This window comes from Podarcis muralis, chromosome 9 (genome assembly GCF_964188315.1).
Source record: "Podarcis muralis chromosome 9, rPodMur119.hap1.1, whole genome shotgun sequence".
Classification (NCBI taxonomy): Eukaryota; Metazoa; Chordata; class Lepidosauria; order Squamata; family Lacertidae; genus Podarcis; species Podarcis muralis.
In genome coordinates, this window is record NC_135663.1 from 81,195,918 (window position 1) to 81,217,201 (window position 21,284).

Here is a 21,284-nt window from a genome sequence, read left to right on the forward strand (position 1 = left end):
TCTGACTGCTTCCTTGAGGCTCTGCCTTCCCCCTCCAGCTGCTTCCCTGTGGCTCATCTCAGCCAGCTGCCCTGCCCCTCCTGGCACCTAAAGAACCACCTGCCAGGCTCTGGATGTGGGGGGGGGAGGGGTTCCCCTTCAGTGTCTCACTCCTCCACTATCCATCCTCACCCCAGCCAGGAATCGAGGCTCCTGCTTCTTCCTTCTCCCTCTCTTTGTCTAGGGAGGAGTGGAAGGAGTTCGCCCTCCAAACGCAAGAGCTTGCCTCGCTTGCCTGCCTCTCTGTGGCTGCTTCTTCAGCCACCCGCACACCCAGTCTCCATGCCCACCGTACATAGCTCCATCCTTATTTCAGACATCGTGATATACCAGCATATCACAATGTTTAGCTGGTGATACACTGCGATGTTGGAAACCAACCATCACCCAGTCCTACTTACTTGCAGATATCAGAAAAAGATGGAACTTGCACATACGGAAGCTCAAGCCTGCCACTGTAGCCTCAGTCAAAGTCACATCAAAAACTGAGATCACTGCATGGTATAAATGAGAGACGGTTGGTGCTAAAGACAGGGGAAGCAGAATTACTTCCATCCAGAAGAAGCCAACATCACAGTGCAGTGTCACCGTAACCATAATTATTTTCACTTTCTTTTGCAGTGGAATATTCCCCACCCCAACTAAAAGGTAAAGGACCCCTGGATGGTTCAGTCAAAGGTGACTATGGGGTGCGGCTCTCAACTCGCTTCAGGCTGAGGAAGCCAGCATTTGTCCACAGACAGCTTTTCCGGGTCATGTGGCCAGCAGGACTAAATCGCTTTTGGCACAATGGGACACTGTGACAGAAACCAGAGCACACGGAAACGCCATTTACCTTCCCGCCACAGCACTACCTATTCATCTACTTGCACTGGTACGCTTTCAAACTGCTAAGTTGCCAGAAGCTGGGACAGAGCAACAGGAGCTCACTGAGTCATGCAGATTCAAACTGTGATCTTCTGATTGGCAAGCCCAAGAATGCCACCACAGCACCACCCACACCCACCCCAACTAACACATAGCTATAAGCATTTTACAGGGTACACACCCCACACATGTACACACCCCACACAATAAAGCAAATAGAGATAATCACTCCTGCTAATATTGACGTCAGTGGCCCTGTGCCAACAGAACTAGAGGCAAAATTATTATTTTCACACCTTTTTTACCACAGCAACCCAAAGTGACTTACAATATTTTAAGGAAAAGAATAAATACATATATACATTAAACAAGGTCAGCTAAGAAACAGGAGGGAAGTTAGCATCCTCAGACATACACAAACACCTCTCCCCCCCCCCCCCCCCATTTGTAGGTCCCATTTGTACTTTCTAAAACATAAATGCCATAACTGAAGTGGCCATGGATTGTCACCAATGCATAAGACTGAACTAAAGCTCCAGTGGCACAATAAAATAGACCTTTTTTTTTTTTTTTGAAAGGCAGGAATTCTATGCAGTTTTCTAATGTTTAGGGTTTGTATACAAATTATTCATTGGATAATTACACTGGTATCACTTAACAACCTTAACTCTTCTGTAAAATGAATGTTTGGGGGATTTTTTGTTTTAGTTTTAATGCTATTTCCTTCCCAACTTAGCATGAATGATATGACCAGAATTCTGAATGCAGTTTTGGATCTATGGAGATGTCATACAAATAAACTACTGTTCTTTCAGCCATAAAAGTTTAGAAAATCATAATCTGATTACACTGCAGGGAGTATCAGGTCTCTTTAAAGTGGGGGGAGGGTCTTTGGGGAAATTTCCTGAGCAAGAGGACAGTTCAGTTTAGTTCAGTGTTTTGTTTTTTGTGTGTGGTGGGGGGGAGTTAAATTGTGTTAAACCAACAGGCAGCTTGGAAACCTCAGGCCACTGTTTGGTTTCAGAATTTGCTTTCTTCCAGCTCTATTTTTGTACACTAACCCTAGAGTCAATTTGGTCATCTTTCATTTCAACAGAAAACTAAATATTCATGACCAGATGAAAGTTCTCTTTACATGTCATGGACTAGCAATAATAATGGTTTCCAGAATGTGGTGAATATTTTCACTCAAAGTTCATAGGAAAGTAATTTGGATACCTTCAACAGTTTCATAATGTTAAACTTCTCTCTTTTGCTCGCCATGTATTTCTTGGGGTGTGTGTGTATGTATGTATGTATATATTCATACATTGTTTTACTTATTTACTTATTATAAAACTCCAAGGAGTAAATTTGATGTTATAAAGAAGGAAGCCAGCTTCCTTTCAGTTGAGCTGGCAAAAAATACACTGGGTGATGTGTCTGTTTTCCATCTAAAATTATATGGGGAAAGCCAACTTATGACTACGACCCACCCAGACACTGTTTATACTGAGCCATCAATCTTCCATAATTACCACCAGCAAGTGAATGAGAGGAGCGATAGCTATCTCTGGAGAAAGGGAACAATGTGTAATTAAGATATTAAACAGGAAACGAAAGAATGTGAATTCAGGCTGAATCTCAATAGTGCCACCTACAGGATTGATTACTGAAATATTGGGGGACTTGCAGGTAAATCAACTACAATATATTCATATACAGTCTACTGTGTGTTAATCTCACTGCAATGGGGGAATCATATAAATATTAAATGTTGTTTAATGAATAATTTATTTCAGAGTTATTCTTTAATTAGAGCCCTTTAAGATTTCTTATTTTAGAGTTTCCTCTGTTCTGAGAGCTTCTGGTTTTATTGGATTTCAGTGGTTTACACTGCCATAATATTCTTGTTTTTAAAGCCGTTTTGACCATATAGGGTATATATAAAATTAAATTATGATTAATCTTCTGCGAACAAACAAGATTAGAGAGTTTTAAACAGCCAATTTTAAAAATGACAATTGCTCAAGTTAGCCTGTTACAGTCAATACAAGGAGAAAACTGGACTCCAAAGGCAACTTAAAGAATAAGGAAACTATCCTAAGCTCTCAGGAAGGGTGGTTAAAGGTTCGTGTGGATCCTGCAGATTTGTTATTTCATTTCAGTTTTAGAACAATTTACAAAAATAACTTATACTATAGATAAACAATCAAACCAAAAACCTGTAATAACAAATAAAACAATAAACCTTTCTGAAAAGCAAAAACACGAACATTTTGAAAAGTTTTTCAGAGTCAAGGATCCCTTCTGTCTCATCCTCCCTTCTTGCCCAAGCAGACCGATTTACGATACGTCACTCTGACCCCGCCCCCACTAACAAGTCCACCTTACACACAAACACACCATCCACCCAATTGCTCCAACACCTCCCTTTCAACCACTATCATCCACTCCATTGAAAACGTACTGCAAAAGACAGCAGGAGACCATGAAAGCACCCACCAACAGAACCATATGAAAATACATTGCAGCTGATTAGGCTCCCTCTCAGTGTACTGAGAAGAAGGTCTGCAGCCACAGGCTTTCCCCAATGTGGCTGTGGAAATCAGTGCTGCTGCCACTGACCCACTGGTGCTGCCCTGAATGCAGTGGGTCCAGGGAGGCTATGGATCTACAGGATCATCCCCACCACAAACAGGCCCTGGAGTCAATGATTTAATTTTCCTCTCAATGATGTCAAGGGGAAAATACATTATTGGGGGGGGAGGGAGGAAGACAAAAATAGAAAAAGCCACTCCAATCACACCCTCAACTCTGGCCACAGCTCACCAGCAAGGCCCTGGATGGGGCAGTGGTTTCACCACAGATCCCAACCCCAATGGAAATGAATGTTCTCTAGCACATAAGCGTTCAGAACCTAAAGTCTGGAGTGGCAGATGACGAAATGGGCTCTAGTCTATGAAAGCTCAGACCACAGTATATCTGCCTACTCATAAAGAACAGAGCAACAAGATTCAAGAGTCCCGCAGTACTTTGAGGATTATAAGTAGCAACCAAGCATCATCCATGCATCTACTGCACTACCAGAAGAGCTTACCTTGCATTCTACTACACTCTGATCTGATTCACAGGTGACATAGATTTCATCAACTGCACGTCTTAAGTTGTCAAAAAGGAAGGCCCAGTATCGTGCTCGCAGATCCACTTTCCGAGGCTGTCTTGTTTTAGTTGGGCTTTTATCAAAGTTTTTTTCTCCAGCTGCTGATGTTATTTTGCAGTCTGATGTGGTACTCTGCAAAGAAGGGGCACAACTTGAAATGCAAAATCCAGCAAGTGTGGCCAACGGTTGGCGATTCACAGGACATGCATTTTGCTTCAGCCCAAACACTTTTAAAACAAAGCACTGAAAGTATTCAAATATAATCAGTGCTTTTTTTCTTTTAAAAATGTTTAGACTCAAGAAAAATCACCATTTTATAGTTCAGAATGGGAACAATAAATATAGTAAATGGACAAAAGTACAAAGATTCACAAAATGTTTAGGGGTGTGCGTCCCCCTGCATCCCCCCAGAAAAAAAAGCACTGAATATAATGTTTCCAAGACTCCATAGATAAGCTTCCTGCTGGATTCCAGCTCCCATCCTCCCGACCACTGGCCCTAAGTCTGTGGTGGGAGGGCCTGGAATCCAACCACACAGGGGGGACTCAAGGGTTTGAAGGGTGGGGAGGAAGCCCTCTGCTCATGCACTCCCTTGATCGCATAACATTTTGGCTTGATCAACTAGGAGCAAATTACCCCCTTCTCTTCCCTCCTTATACTGTATACAGCATCAAGTCTCATATCAAATATAAATGATCGGTAAAAAGAACTCTGTGATCTGAAAGCAGAGGTGATGTTTGTACTTTTATAACCCAAGAAAATCTTCAATAAAAACAATTAAAAAACAACAACACTAGGAGTAAATTGTGGTTTACAATCCTAGTTTGGAGGGCTCACTCAGATCATAGTTTGCTGATTTGAGCGAAGCAGCAAAGTACAGTTTGATGAAAGCAGGAAGTTATCCACTGAGGCACATTCATGGGACAGAAAGAGGGAGCATTTCAAGCAGTGAAGGAACTTTTTAGTTCTTCTCATAGACATTGTGATAATGGCAAATGTTAAATTAACATTCACAAGTAGAATCTACAAAGCACTTACACACATATTATTCAATAGAATTACAGTAATACTCTTTAATGTCTCTAGCTAGAGAATTCAATATATACCTACGAGGCATGTTCAGTTCTCTTGTCGTATTATGTGCCCTCTCCTATACATGTGCAAGCAGCTTCCCATCCATTCCCACAAAAAAGCCCTTTGTGCACATACAAGGCAGAACTGCCAAGCATTTTGCTGTAGTGTATACAAGCACAGCCTAGGAATCCAGGGCAGCACAGGAGACACTCTCCTCCATTCTTTGGCTAACATTCCTTCTTCCATGTTTGCTGGCCACCAAAGCTGCTCGTAAAATAGGGATGGAGAAGCTCTCTTCCTCCAGGTGCTGCTGGACAAGAACTTTCACCATCCCTGGCCATTGGCTGTGCAAGCTGTGGCCCATGGGAACTGAGGAACCACAGGTTTCTCATCCCTGTCCTGCAGAGTAGGTGTACAGCATTGGTGATCAACCAGCGCACCGGGGCACCCTGGGGAGACTTGAGGAATGTTCAGAGAAGCCCTGGGGGGCTGTCCTTTCATTCACTTTCAGCCAATATCTTCCTGTATCATCTCTCTTTCTCTCCAAGAGCCAGTGTGGTGTAGTGGTTAAGAGCAGTAGTCTCGTAATCTGGGGAACCGGGTTCGCGTCTCCGCTCCTCCACATGCAGCTGCTGGGTGACCTTGGGCTAGTTACACTTCTCTGAAGTCTCTCAGCCCCACTGTTTGTTGTGGGGGAGGAAGGGAAAGGAGAATGTTAGCCGCTTTGAGACTCCTTCAGGCAGTGATAAAGCAGGATATCAAATCCAAACTCTTCTTCTCCTCCGAGGAATATTCAGGGGAGCTGGCAGGGGCAGAATGGGTTGGGGCAGAGCGGGGGAATCCCCACTTACACACATCCTGTAACAAAACCCCAGGATGAGCTGGAACCCACAGGGGAGTCACAGGAATAAAGCCGTTGGTCAAGGGAGCGGTGGACTCAAAAAGGTTGAAAACCACTGATGTATAGTGTCTGGGCTGCAACCCTAAACACACTTACTAAGGGAGTAATCCTATTGAGCACAGTGGGACTTGCTTTTGGGCATGAATGCATTAGGACTACTCTGTGAAATACCTTTAAATGAACTGTATAAGAGTTGTTGCTTTTAATATAAAACCTATGGAAATTAATCTTGCCTTTGCCAGTCAGCTCTGGTGTCAAAGTGACCGAACAGCCCCAAGAGAGAAAGTATTAAGTTTCCATTAGTGATATCTGACTATCATTTTACATCTATGCTTCTCCATTTTGTGTTTCATAAAGCCTCATTATTGAAGTGGAACAGTTGGGTATTTGTGTTAGTGTTGCCCTTCTTAATCTCCAGGCGGTTTGAAATATCAGTGTAATTTTCTGTCTCCCCCAGAGAGTGAGACAGACATTCATCACGTCTGGATGTTAGTTTCACCCTCCACTTGCTCTGACCAGAAGAATTTTCTATTTGCTGAGCATCTAAAATCTATTTCTTGTTAGCTCTTCAGCAATATTTTAGCATATCTGGTACAAAAAAAAAAAGAATTGAAATGAGATGTGGCTATACTTAGGGATTTTCTCTTTCTTTCTTTTTCTTTTTTAAAAGAAATCTGTGGGAAACCAGACCTGCAAAATAAACCCTTAAAGCTCAGGCTACAGATTGTCAGCAAAATAAATGCAATATGTATGTTCTTGATATTTTTACAATATGGAAAAGAAAATTAAAACTTCATTTAGTAGTTACCAGATAAAGTGCCTGCCCTAAAATAAAAGTTGGAGACAAACAATTTAGGTTCATTAATTTCAACGTGTCTGCTCTGAGTAGGAGTTAGACAAATACTACCCTTTGCTTTTATCATTTTAACCATCAATGCCACCTTTTTCTTTAAAATGAAAAATGGGGCCGTGACCACGTATAACTGCCCCACTTGGTTAGCTACATTACACTCACCATAGATGACACATACAAGGGATCTGACCAACACATGTGGCAACTGAGACGCACAGACAGGAGACATGTCCCAACTCACACAGAGCTCCAGGAAGTTATCAATGACTTGCAAACAATATCTTCGGTTTCTTTCATGTGTTCATATCAAGCAGGCTTCTACCTGCTAGTAAGTGGGACTGCAGACTAAGATTAAATGAAGAATTGGGGGCTGGGAGGTTAAGGAAAAGTTTATTTTAAATCCCACAGTATGAGTCATGACTTATCTGGGCTGCTGTTTCCACCTTCTGTGATGCAAAGCTTCTCATCGCCCAAGTCTATCACTTAGGAACTGCTGAAAAACTAGCCTCAAGGAGACACACAAGTCAACAAGGAGGTATCGCCTCCAAACCCCAGCGATCTTAGGCGATGATGAGAGAAGAGCTGTTACTGGAGGCAGCATTGAGCCTGAGGCCTGCTTCCTGGTTGGCATCCCAGGAGCCTGTTAACATGTGCAGCACACACTTGTCTCTGTAAGCCTTGAACAGTTGCTCAGCTGGCAAGAACCCACCACATAGGATTAAGGGAAGAATAAAAGGGAGGTAAGGACCACAGAGAACACTTAGAAGGGCAGGTGATAAAAACTATTTTTAGAAAATTAAGGGGTTGGGTTTCAAGATGATCGCTGACACATGCCTCTTTTCCCCACCCAAGGAGAACATCCGTAATTTCACAAAGCATGGTAGAATCAAGAGAACACTATGCACTCAGTGATCATTATTTCACAGAAAGGACTATTTCTCACAAATGACAGATGAGACAACAATCCTGCATATTGCTTCAGACAGTGAAGGGAGGTCACATGATTAAATATTCTTCAATACAGTGGTGCCTCGCAAGACGAAATTAATCCGTTCCGCGAGTCTCTTCGTCTTGCGGTTTTTTCGTCTTGCGAAGCACGGCTATTAGCGGCTTAGCGGCTATTAGCGGCTTTAAGAAAAAGGAAACAAACTCGCAAGAACTCGCAAGATGTTTCATCTTGCGAAGCAAGCCCATAGGGAAATTCATCTTGTGGAACGACTCAAAAGACGGAAAACCCTTTCGTCTAGCGAGTTTTTCGTCTTGTGAGGCATTCGTCTTGCGGGGCACCACTGTACCTCAGGTCACATGAATTTATTATTTATTTACTTCATTTATCTCAAGGTGGCATATATGGTTCTCTCTCTCCTCCTTTAATCTCTGTGAGGTGGGTTAGACTGACTAGCCTAGGGTCACCTAGTAAGGCCAAGTGGGAATTTGAACCCTGGTCTTCCAGGTCCTAGTCCGACACTCTAACCACTATGCCACGTTGCTTAATATACTTTCTTGTTCCATACCTGTTACCTGCAGCTTTCTGGTAAAATGGAATAATAATAACAACAAAAATTATTTAAACCCCGCCCTGGTTTGTCTTATGGCTCATGTGAAGAGGCTGCATGCACATCCATAAAGCTTCTTCATACCTCAGCTTAACTGGCATATGATCATCCAAACACAATGCCAGCAAACCAAACACTGAAATAAAACTGCTATGTGGAAGGATGGGAATGGCTTAAGATATATTTTATCTCCAGTACAGTTGAACAAAACATTCAAAATGAAGCATATACAGTGGTGCCTCGCAAGACGAAATTAATTCGTTCCGCGAGTTTTGTCGTCTTGTGATTTTTTTCGTCTTGCGAAGCACGGTGTCGGGAAAGTTTTGGAAAAGCTTCAAAAATACCAAAGTCTTTAAAAACCTCAAAAAAGGCTACCACACCGCGTGCTATGAGTTGCTCCTCAAAGTCAAGTCACAACTGTATTAACGGTGTTAAGAAAAAGGAAACAAACTTGCAAGACGTTTCCGTCTTGCAAAGCAAGCCCATAGGGAAAATCGTCTTGCGAAGCAGCTCAAAAAACAAAAAACCCTTTCGTCTTCCGGGTTTTCCGTCTTGCGAGGCATTCGTCTTGTGAGGTACCACTGTAAGTTTTGTTTCAGAACACATTACTTTTCTAGTGTGGTATGAAGAGCAACCCAATAAGAAAACTTGCATGTACCTGTTTAGTAGTTTTATGAGTTCCCTGAGTTATTCTTTTGGATTTCCCTCCTACTTGCCATTTTGGTTTTCCTGTGAAAAGAAAACAGCATTTGAAACAAGCAATAATTCCGTAATGCTTACATTGGATATGGTAAACCTGTGGTCCTCCAGATGTTGGTTGACTTTTTAAACTCCATCAGCTCCAACCAGAATGGACAGTGGTTAGTTAGGGTGCTGGAAATCAACATCCAACTTCACTGGCATTTATATGACCTTTTCATAAATCTAACAACTCTTGAGTTCCTTCATGCCTAGCAGATGGGTTGCATTTTTATCGGATTTTGGCAAAAATTAAAGGAGAAGAGGTGGGGGGGGGGGAGCTTAATGGTATGCATAGCTCACAACCCCAAGCTCTCTTCAATTTTAGTAAAATCATACTCTGTAAAAATGGCAACTATGTAAGACATGTCAGATGTCAAGGAGAACATTCCACTCCATAATTAGAGCACTAATTTGGGGGTATACAGTTTTGCTGGTGCTCAACCTTTTCTTGCTTTTATAGTTCTAGCTGCATGCCTTGGGGGGGGGGGGGAGACTGACAGGCATAATAAGAATACAGTACAAGCCCTGCTGGAGCAGACCAAAGGTCCATCTAGTTCAGTAGTTTCCAACTGGTGGTCCGCAGAACCAAGAGGATCTGCATAACCCACCCAGGCAGTCCATGGCACCATTCACACAACCAAAACTACCATAGAGATATAAACATTTTCAAACATAGGGGGTCCATGGCTTGGCTTTTGTGAAACACGGGGGCTGCAGTATTTAGCTAATTGGGAACCACTGGTCTAGTCCATTATCATCCTGTGTGACAGAGGCCACTCTCCAGATACATCAGAAGCAAGACGTGAATGTGGCAACCGTCTTCTCCTGCTGTTGCCTGCCATGCCCAGCAACTGGTGTCCAGAGGCTTACAACCTCTGAACATGGAAACAGTATACAGCTATTGACAGACTTTTCCTCCATGACTTTATCTAATCCCCCTTTAAGCCATCTAAAACAGTGACCACAACTAAATCATGTGATGGCGAATTCCATTAAGTTAAAGTACACCACATTTGAACTTTCCTTTGCCTGTCCTGAACAGAATGCCAATCTGTTTCACTGGCATAATTACTTGCTGAACATAAATATGATCCATGGTTAATGCCTACCATCATCCTCTTTGCTTTCCAAGGGCACACTCCATGCAATCAGGTTCCTTGCTGTGCGACCCTCTTCAGCCACAATTTTTCTAACCTTGTCATGACTATTTGAACGCTGGAAGGAAGCCTGAAAATAGAGGGAAATTGTTTCACTAACAGCACAATAATCCTATCTATACTACACCTTATTCAATGAGGATTACTCTAAAGGGCATTGGATTGCAGTCATTGGATTGGGTTGGTTCCAATTCAATGCTAAACCATGGTTTGAGCTAACCTTCCTTTACCCAAGTGGTGATTTAGGGAAGGCATATACAATATTTTTTCTTATACAGCTGGAATATGAGTACCTAGATGCTATCCTAAACTGCAGCCTCCATGGACTGAGCAATATCCCAAGGCATGGTTTGTCAGTTAAGACACTTTATCAAAAACCACAATGTGCCCAAACTGGGGTTTGCAAATTAGCTTTAAAGCATTATTTTATATCCTGATTTATCAGCCACTGGCAAATCACAGTTTACTGTTACTTCTGAACCATCTCTTAAGTCTTCGGTCACTAATATATTTTTTCTGATCAATAAAAAAACCACACACAAAAGTTTTATATAACTGTTATTTTATACACCAGCCACAAAGATCTACAATGGGTGGCTAACCTGTGGCCCTACAGATGTTACTAGACTCCAATTCTAATCAGTTCCAGCCAGCATAGCCAATGGTCAGAGAAGCTATGAGAGCTATAGTCTAAAATATTAATTAACAAGTTAATAATTAAGCTCAAGCAAATACATTCAGATACGTGTAATGAAGCAGTTGCACATATAAAATCCCTCAGAAAGAGATTTTTCCAAGCAATAATGGATGGGGTGAAATGCAGAATACGAAGAGGACATACTGCGCTATGTTGATAATTTTTATATTTTATTTCACCTCCAATCATTTTCTAGTGTCTTGATTTCAAAGCCACAGTGTGCCATCTAGTGTCATGCAGAAGAACTCAAATAGGCATCTCTGAGCTGCTTCTTTCCCAATGTTTTGCTTTCCCAATTTTTTGCAAACGGTGGAAATGTCACTATTCACAATTCTGCACATTTTAGATATGCTTCTCAAGTTCCTTAATATGAACTGAACCATCTCCATCCAATATTTCTCCCCCAGAAGGACAGCATTGTAATAATTTGACAGTACTCTAAACACCAGACATCTTTGTTGCCCAGAGAAAGAACATTACATAAATGCATTTGGTTGTGAAAGCAAAATAGGCACAAATAGGTTAGTGTAGTGCGACTGCTGGCTCCCAACAAACCACAATTTGTAAACAGGGAGCCAGTATTAAAAATATGTGAACCCTCTCCTCTGTTAAGATAACTATCTTTCCAGTGCTAACTACGGTGTCATGCTATGAGTGCAACCTGACAAAACCATGGTTAACATAAGCCAATTCTCTTATAACCATGTTTCACAAACCCACTTCAAACAACTGGTGTCAATCTTTGGTTTGCAAGGAAACCATAGTTTGCCTTGGCACATATGAGACCACAGTTAAATACCAGTCTGGAAAGGACAGGAATGAAATTGCACATATCAAGACCATCTCCTTAACTGAAAACTATGGTTTGTCAGGACATTAATTCTGCACCAGGTGAAATGATTCTGCAAAAGAATCAAAATCCTTAATGCAAGCTCAAGGTGGGAGCTGGAAAGGCATTCACATGCTACTCAAACCAAGCTGGAACACTGCAGTTTGCTATATTGAAATTATACCTTATAAATCACACTCTTTTTAAAAAAGGTATAAGAAGGGACATTCTAGACTTTACACAATACAGTGCTGTGCAATATTAACCATTAATATCAGGGGGTTTTTTGCGACACCTAAAAACAAGACACTGTATGATATGTAACAAATTTGACAATGTAGAAACTGCTCCTAGGCTTACCAACTAGGCAAACAGAGAAATAAAGGAGGAGGTAAGGAAAGACAACTGAAGAAGCACGTAGAATTGAGCTGGAAGTTCTCAGGTGAGAACTTTCAGCTTGAAATTTCTGGGGAGGAAGAGAGTGGATTTGTTTATCTTCTTGGAAGGATAGAACTCGGGCGAAATTTGACAAGACAGAGTTTTTAAAAAACTGCTTGACTGAGGCAAGGGCAGCTGCCCACTTCTAAGCCAAACAGTCTAAAGGAGCAGAGGAGGAACAAGCTGTATTGGCGCCTCGACAATGCAGCTCGTTTCTCCCTCTTTGCTGGGATGAGGACTGAGTGGGATGGCGGCTTCACTCGGCAGTATGTTGTGGGTGAAACCGCAGCCGCTCCTGAGTCCCCCTGCCTCCAGCGCTTGGCTGCAGCTGGTTTCTCCCTTGGTGTGCTGGGAGCTGGTGACAGAGGGACTCAGGAGAGGTGGCAGTTTCACTCGCGACATACCGCCAAGTGAAGCCGCCATCGCGGTCCGCCCCTTATACTGGTCCTGGGTGATATATCAATACATTGTCCAGGCCTACTGGCTACTGTGTTGGTAGTCGTTATGGGTCATAGAATCAACTTACCATATTTTTTGCTCTATAAGACACACTTTTTCCCTCCTAAAAAGTAAGGGGAAATGTGTGTGCGTCTTACGGAGCGAATGCAGGCTGCGCAGCTATCCCAGAAGCCAGAACAGCAAAAGAGATCGCTGCGCAGCGCTCCCTCTCACTGTTCTAGCTTCTGGCTTAGCCTCTTCAGGGAGGGGAGCCTTCATCCCGCTGCCCTGAAGAGGCTGCGCGCGGCTATCCCAGAAGCCAGAACAGTGAAAGGGATTGCTGCGCAGTGATCCCTCTTGCTGTTCCGGCTTCTGGGATTCAGAATATTTTTTTTCTTGTTTTCCTCCTCCATAAACTAGATGCGTCTTATGGTCTGGTGCATCTTATATAGAGCGGAAAATACGGTATTTTTCTTTTAACACTATTTTTGCTATGCAGGGTGGAAGGAACAGAGAGCCTCTCAGTCACTGCTAATTGCAACACCACCACCCAGAACACCCCAGACATATTCTGGGAAGGATAAAGACAGTTGCCACAAAAAAGGCAGCTGCTGCTGCTGCTGCTACTACAGGCTGCCATCTCCCCACTCTTTCCTGAATGCATTACACAACTTAAGGGGCATTTGGGGTGGGGGTGGATGGGACAGAAAACGCTGATTGCAAGTTGACAGCACAACTGTGAGTTGTGCTGCTATCTCCGCTGCTACTGCAATCAGCAGCCCCAAAGCAGGAGGAGGAATAAAAGATCCACCGCCACTACCACCTTGGCTGTAAGCCCTCCAAGCAATACACCAACAAAAAAAGCTGATCACTTGGCACACCTCCCATCTCAGTTAAAAGTGCAGTGAGTTAGAGAAGGGGTGGTAAAATAGATATGTCCAGGTCACAGTTCCTCAACCTGGTGCCCTGCATGTTTTTCTGGGCTGCAACTCCACCTCATCTCTTACCACTGACCATCAGGGATTATTGGGGTTGGAGTGCAGTAGCAACTGCAGGGCACCAGGTGAGGAAAGACTGCTTTCGTCACTTCTGAAGGAAGTTGAGGGACTGAAGAATTGAATATTTGGTGGCAAGGAGTTCCACAGATAAAAGGAGGTCAAAGGAAACAGACAGAGGCACGAGGCAGCAGATGACCATGCATAGTGAGTCACACAAGGAGCCCCGAACCAGTTCAACCCATGAACCAGGCACTTGAGAATACAGCAGGCAATAAGTCCAATGATCAGCATAGGAACTGAGGCAAAGTTTGTCTGCTCTTTGCCTAACTTTGCCCACATGAGACTCAGGGATAGTTAGAATTGTTCATGCATTGAGGAAAAACATATTGTGTGAACTAGCTGCAATTTCTATCTGAGACAGGGAGTGGGTGTCTTCCAGAGACTGCTGAACTTGATGGGTAAGGACTTTGCCTCGATCTCCCCATCATTTTGTTGATAAAAGACAGATCTGTGAGGGACTGGAAAGGATCCATTCTTCACAATGCTTTCAAAAAGCCTTTCAAATATAAACAGTGTGATTCCTGTTGTTTATAAAACTGTGGCAAATGGCCACACCAGATTTTAATATGCATTAAAATACTTGTTGTGACATGTTCTTTATTATGTATTTTGTATTCTCATTTTGTATTTTTCTCTTGTGAACTGGCCTGGGATCTTTGGATGAAGGGTGGTATACAAATTTAAATAAATAAATAAAGGCAATTTCTTAGGCAAACGTTGGTTCTCTTTTCATAAATAGCAATTTTCAAAATCTCTATGGTAATATATATACGTGCTTTTGTCATAAGAAAAAAACTTTCCTCACCAGAGACATGGCTACAGCACTTTCAAACAGAAAATCTCATGATTTATTATGTTTAAAAGTTACTAGAGCACTAACTGCATTTGAAGGCTTATGTGAAGAGGTTAATTCAGTGAGGAGGGCACTGTTTTTGCAGCTAACAACAACCAAAAATGTAATAAAACCATCATGAACAGTTTAAAGCTAGAAACGTTCACAGTATATGTGTGTGCAGAGCAGCTAAACATTGCCCAGCCCTAAAAGAAAGGACATAATATGCATCACTGGTGGGGAAAATTTGATGAAGAAGTTTTAGGATTTGGTACAAGCTAGCATCAAAGATATAAAATTAAAGTTATGACCTTTTAACAACACAACTAGGTTATAGCAATGCTTCTATAAGAAATGAATTCTGAATTTGTTTAACAGTTGCCTGATTCCTAATAGTGCAAAATGTGAAAATCCATCAAAACATAGAAAGGGACTGGGTTAGAAAAAAAGAAAAAGGATTAGTAGTGATCAGTTAACACAGCAAAGAAGGATTCAGCAGCAGGGGAAGAAATCAAATTATAGAATCACAGAATGCTATAGTTTGAAGGCACCTCAAGGGGCATCTAGTCCAACCCACTTCAATGTAGGAATCACAACTAAAGAATTCCAGACCAAGGTTCTGGCTAAAAACTTGACACCTACAGAAACAGAGGGGTTCCAGAAAGAAACAGAACTAAGTGTTGTTAAAAAAGTGAAATACCTAGGGGTTCATTTGACTGTTAAAAATTTGAATCTATTTAAAGACAATTATGAAAAATGTTGGTCGGAAATTAAGAAGGATTTGGAAATTTGGTCAAGATTGAAACTTTCCTTGCTGGGCAGAATTGCAGCTATAAAGATGAATGTATTGCCGAAAATGTTATTTTTGTTTCAGGCCCTACAGATCGTGGACAGAGTGGAATGTTTTGGAAAGTGGCAGAAGGATATATCTAAGTTTGTCTGGCAGGGCAAAAAGCCCCGAATAAAGTTTAAAATACTAACTGACTCGAAAGAAAGAGGGGGGTTTGCCCTGCCGGACCTGAGGTTGTACTATGAATCTGCAGCCTTCTGCTGGTTGAAGGATTGGTTTTTGTTGGAGAACACTGATGTCCTGGATCTGGAAGGGTTTGATAATGCTTTTGGTTGGCATGCATATTTGTGGTACGACAAGGTTAAAGTTCATAAACTATTTAAAAACTATATAGTCAGAAGAGCAATCTTTGCGGTCTGGTTGAAATATAAAGACTTATTGGAGGGTAAGACCCCGAGGTGGCTATCACCGGTAGAGGCCAAGGCTAGGAAAAGACTCAATATGGAGGCCTATTGGCCAAAATATTGGGAAATAATTGAAAAAACTGGAGACAATTGGAGGCTGCAGAGCCAAGACAAGTTAAAAAATAAGGTGCAGGATTGGTTACATTATGCTCAAATCCAAGAGGTGTTTAAAATGGATAAAAAAGTGGGTTTCCAAGTGGAAAAATCGAAATTAGAGAGAATTGTTAGAACCAAAAACTAAGACACTATCGAAAATGTATAACTTGCTGCTTAAGTGGAATACACAGGATGAGACAGTTAAATCTGCCATGATAAAATGGGCACAGGACATTGGACATAACATTATGTTTGAAGACTGGGAAAGATTATGGAACACCGGTATGAAGTTTACGGCATGTAATGCCTTGAAAGAAAACATTATGAAAATGATATACCGGTGGTACATGACCCCAGTCAAGTTAGCCAAGATATACCACCTGCCTGATAATAAATGTTGGAAATGTAAGGAGGCAGAAGGGACATTCTTTCACCTTTGGTGGACCTGCCCAGAAGTGAAGGCCTACTGGGAAATGATTTACAACGAGCTAAAAAAGGTATTTAGGTATACCTTCCCTAAGAAACCAGAGGCCTTCCTATTGGGCATGGTGGACCAGAAGGTGTTAAAGAAGGACAGAACGTTGTTTATGTATGCTACCACAGCAGCAAGAATTCTTCTTGCAAAGCACTGGAAGACTCAAGATCTACCCACGCTGGAGGAGTGGCAGACGCAGTTGATGGACTACATGGAACTGGCCGAAATGACTGGCAGAATCCGAGATCTGGGTGAGGAATCAATGGAAGAGGACTGGAAAAAATTTAAGGACTATTTGCAAAAACATTATAAGTTGTATGAATGTTAAGAAATATGCACGATTAGGAAATTTTTGCTTTAGCAACTTGTTTAGGCAAACTGAAAATTAAGACAAGAAAAAAGAGGTGGTAATATGAATCAACTTTATTATGTTAATTTTAAATGAACAAAGTTGGGATACGAGATTGTGAATTTGGGAACATAATAACTGAAAGATACAGTAAGTTAAGAAACAAGGTAACAAATTGTTGAAACTTTTATTGCAAAGAACGCAGAGTCTGGAGGATGTGGGGAAGTCCATTTGGAATACTGAAAAAATTATTGAAAGTTGGATTGAAATAACCTTTTTTTCTATTATCTTTCTTTGTATTTGTTTCTTGTACTTTCTTATTTTTATCTTGTGTATATGAACCTAAGAAAAGAAACTCAATAAAAATATTAAAAAAAAAAAAGAATTCCTGGTAGAAGGCCATCCAACCTCTGCTTAAAAACCTTCCGTGAAGAACAGTCCACCACCTTCCAGCTTCATGGAAGACTGGTAACTATTACCCACATATGTGGAAACTAAAACTGAACTAGGACAAGCCAAACAAGTTAAGATCCTAAAATATGGCCATAGTAGACATACAACTTACCATCATGTTATAACTGTCTTCTACATCAACCGGTTCATTTATCACATTTTTTGCTGACCCCATGAAGTCATCATAGCTGTTTAATATAAAAGAGAAACATTTAATATTCAAGTCACAAGAATCAGGAATTCCTAAAGTTGCAAAGTCAACTAACATTTACACCCAGGCACCAAATTCAATTATACTGCTAGTGGACCACAGTTTGCTGGCCTAGCAGATAATTCCTTAGACTAGTCACACTGACCGCCATGCTAGCAAGACTATGGTATTAGACTAACAATGATGGGGCACTACGCTGCTGTTACAGAGACAAACATGAATGAACAATGCATTTTATTCATTAACAACCAGAGTTATCATCACTAGAAAACTACAACTTGGGGAAGCATAGATATAAGATTGCAAACAAATAAGCATCATGTTTCAATTCTTACATTTAAAATATCCATGACAATGTCCCACATTCATAACACTGCCCTAAGCCACCTTTAGGTAAAGGTAAAGGGACCCCTGACCATTAGGTCTAGTCGTGGCTGACTCTGGGGTTGCGGCGCTCATCTCGCTTTATTGGCCGAGGGAACCGGTGTACAGCTTCCGGGTCATGTGGCCAGCATGATTAAGCCGTGTCTGGCGAACCAGAGCAGCGCACAGAAACGTTGTTTACCTTCCCGCCGGAGCGGTGCCTATTTATCTACTTGCACTTTGACATGCTTTCAAACTGCTAGGTTGGCAGGAGCAGGGACCGAGCAACGGGAGCTCAGCCCATTGTGGGGATTCGAACCGCCGACCTTCTGATTGGCAAGTCCTAGGCTCTGTGGTTTAACCCACAGCGCCACTCGCGTCCCTTATAAGCCACCTTTAAACCAGGATTAATACTGTCATGTCTTGAGAACAAACCACTCTATTCTTCTCACATTTTAGTTGCTTCTATAACTGAACAGGATTTTAAAATATTTCTCCTTGCATGGTATGATTTTATCGGAAGAAACTCCTAATATGCAAATAGACAACCAAGGATAAATCAAGAGGTGGTAGCTATCTGTATGAAAGGTAAGAGGAGGACCTTCAATTCTACTAATGGGAAAAGATCATCAATTGTGGTGGTGCTGAGTACAACATACCTAGCAATACCCTTAAACAAACTAGCCACCTCAACTCTTTATTATAATCATTATTTTGCTTTACATCTTATTGCTTTTATTTCCCGCACCCTCATGACATTAGGCCTAAGTCATCCCTTCTGGAATAAGTGGGATTTACCAAACTTTTCCAACTCTTTTCTCTTAGGGACTGTTGTTGATTCCAGAATGGATACAACAATGAGATCTATTGTTGAATTTAATTTATGCTAATTTACATTTCTGAAAACTTAATGTATAAAACAAAACAACATGGGTCAACGTGGGTCAAGGATGCTGCTAAAACGTCAGGTTTTCAAAACTGCAACTGCAATAAGCACTGGGTTGTGTACAAAAATCCTACACCGAATGTAAATTGCTGTTTTGCTGCTGACTACCATTATTTCCTTGGCACACTCCAAAACAGTAAGATTGCTTTATCTTGGACTTTTCTTTGTGCAAAAACACACAACGAAATGGAAAGCAAAACACTAAATCCTAGTTCCATAGAAGCAACAAAACTCCTCATTTTGCTCAAGAGATATATATTAGAATCATTCAACTTGGTGCAACAGACGGAACCATACAAGCAAACACAAATTTGGCCTTCATTTTTTTTTCATTTTTCCTCCAATGAACCGAAGAGGACACATAGCTGCTCAATTCACAACGTGCATCAGACGAAACAGGCTTTTGCCTATGAAAGCACATGCCATGGAGCAGCTCAAACATGAGGCAGGAGAAGCCCACTGGGGAGGGGGCAGCCAAGAATGAGAGCATGTCCAGAATTTGACACACTGATTGCAGCCTTCACAGCTTTATCCCATTATCCCTCCTCTGGTGGAAAGGAGCTAAGGTGGCACTATTACCTGAAAGCACCACACTAGAAAACCCGCATCATCTTTCAGACTCTTTTCGGCCAACAGTCTTCAATACTAGCATCACAGTGCCAATCTACAATAAAGCAGCAACTCAAAAAGGATATTGTTGAGCTGGAAAGCACTGAGAAAGGGGCAGCCAAAATAACCAAGGAGCCAGAACAACTCCCCTATGTGGAAAGGTTACTACTGGGGCTTTTTAGCCGAGAGAAAAGATCAGTTAGTCCTTTTTCACACAGCGCATAGTTAAACTGTGGCATCACTACCACAGGATAAAGTGTTGGCCACAAACTTTGATGGCTTTAAGATGGGGTTAGACAGATTTCTGGAGGATAAAGCTACCAATGACTACTACCCAGGATGGCTGTGTACTACCTCCTGTACTGGAAGTGGCATGCCTCTGGGTATCAGTTGTTGGGAATCACAAGTCAGGAGAGTGGTCTTCCACTCAGCTCTGTCTTTCTTTCACAACCTTTATATATAGCTTTATTGTAATAAAATGTCTAAGCAGTTTACAAAAATCAACTTGATGCTGAACTAGATGGGCCTCTGGTATGATCCAGCAGGGGTCTCCTAACATTCCTAAAATGCTGCCAGACTCTCAGATTAGCCAGGGTCTTTGAAAAGAACTGGTTAATCTAGGAAGCTGTAGAAGCGCCTCCCAGGATAATCTTCCACCAGACGAGACAGAAGAGAGAGTGGCAATGCAGGTGCATCATGTGGAAGGCTGAGCTGCAGAAGGTGACCAGGCATGGGAGCAAGGAGACAGTGCCTGTGACCACTGCTAAAAACATGCAAGGAGCAAGGGGAGGGGCTGACGGGGGTGGGGGTGGCGGAAGAGGCTGACCAAGATGTATGAGGGAGGGTGCCGTGCAACAAAACATCTAATGCCTCCCTAGTCATGCCATGATGAACTAATACAAACTTTTAAGTGCCACAGCACTGTCTATAGGAGGAAGAGGAAAAGTGCTGTTCATACCATGAAAGGCAAAGTTATGTCCGTTATGGGACTTTTAGTCCGGATAAAGTGTGCAGCCACTTTTGGAGAAAGAAAGAAAATATATACATATCAAGTTATGGAATGAAAACATTTAGTGTGTTCACAACCCACCCCCTCAGGTAGGCATTGCTTATGTGCGAAGAATCAGTAGTGCCTCAATAACAATAACAAAGGTATTAGCATTTTTTTAAAAAAAAAGAAAGGGGAGCGTGCAGAACAGTATTCCTCAGCAACTCAGTTATCCTGGCTTCAACCACCACCTTCAGCACCTTTCCTCGAGCAGCAACCTTTCAGCACCTTTCCTCGAGCAGTCTGGAAGTACCAGAGGCCACTGGAAGAATCAGTCCAAAAATCACACAACCATTTCAAGCACTTTAATGATCACTCTGGAATCTCCTTCTGCTTCAGTTAATGCACATTTATCACGATTCACAAATTACACTTCCCCCATTTTAGCTGGAGAGGTTGTGGTGACATGTAATGCTAGCAAACGGTTCCATACTTGTCTATCTAGGATAATGAACATACTGTTCTGCAGCTGGTAAGAAATGCAATCCCATGATGACATGTTTGGTGACGGTGTAACAGGGCATAAGCTCCTTTTCTGTGTTACCTACTCTCCCTCCAGTTGCTTCATCATTCCTTTTTTCAATAAAATTGGCAGGCAGGACTGCGGGGGAAGGAGATGTACCTTTTATCAGTACAGGTTTCCCTTCTGGAGGAAATTTACAAAACCCTTACCAATTTCACCAATGCCTTAAGTGTGTTTCTTTGGAAAACACTGTTTATTAAGGGGACAACTACATGGACCAGAAATGGAAGCGTGTATACACTTTTTTTGATTAAAAAGAATGACATGGCTTTCACTCAGCTGTGACCATTTAATGAAAAATCACAGAATGTGGGAAGGTGAGTGAAACGCTTGTT

General features: G+C 41.9%; 1 protein-coding gene across 9 annotated transcripts in view; it reads right to left on the reverse strand.

Moving 5' to 3' along the window:
- SCAPER (S-phase cyclin A associated protein in the ER) overlaps positions 1–21,284 on the reverse strand; it is a 203,665-nt gene that overhangs the window by 181,273 nt on the left and 1,108 nt on the right. For 7 of the 9 annotated variants that reach the window (XM_028744781.2, XM_028744780.2, XM_028744779.2 and 4 more), the window contains exons 2-5: positions 17,362–17,437; positions 10,283–10,400; positions 9,091–9,161; positions 3,986–4,180 (exon numbers count right to left, since the gene is read on the reverse strand). In XM_028744781.2, the coding sequence (XP_028600614.2) occupies positions 3,986–4,180; positions 9,091–9,161; positions 10,283–10,400; positions 17,362–17,437 (460 nt within the window). Of the gene's footprint in view, positions 1–3,985; positions 4,181–9,090; positions 9,162–10,282; positions 10,401–17,361; positions 17,438–20,336; positions 20,396–21,284 lie in introns of all 9 variants that reach the window. The other 2 variants (XM_028744783.2, XM_028744784.2) reach the window with 1 other exon arrangement.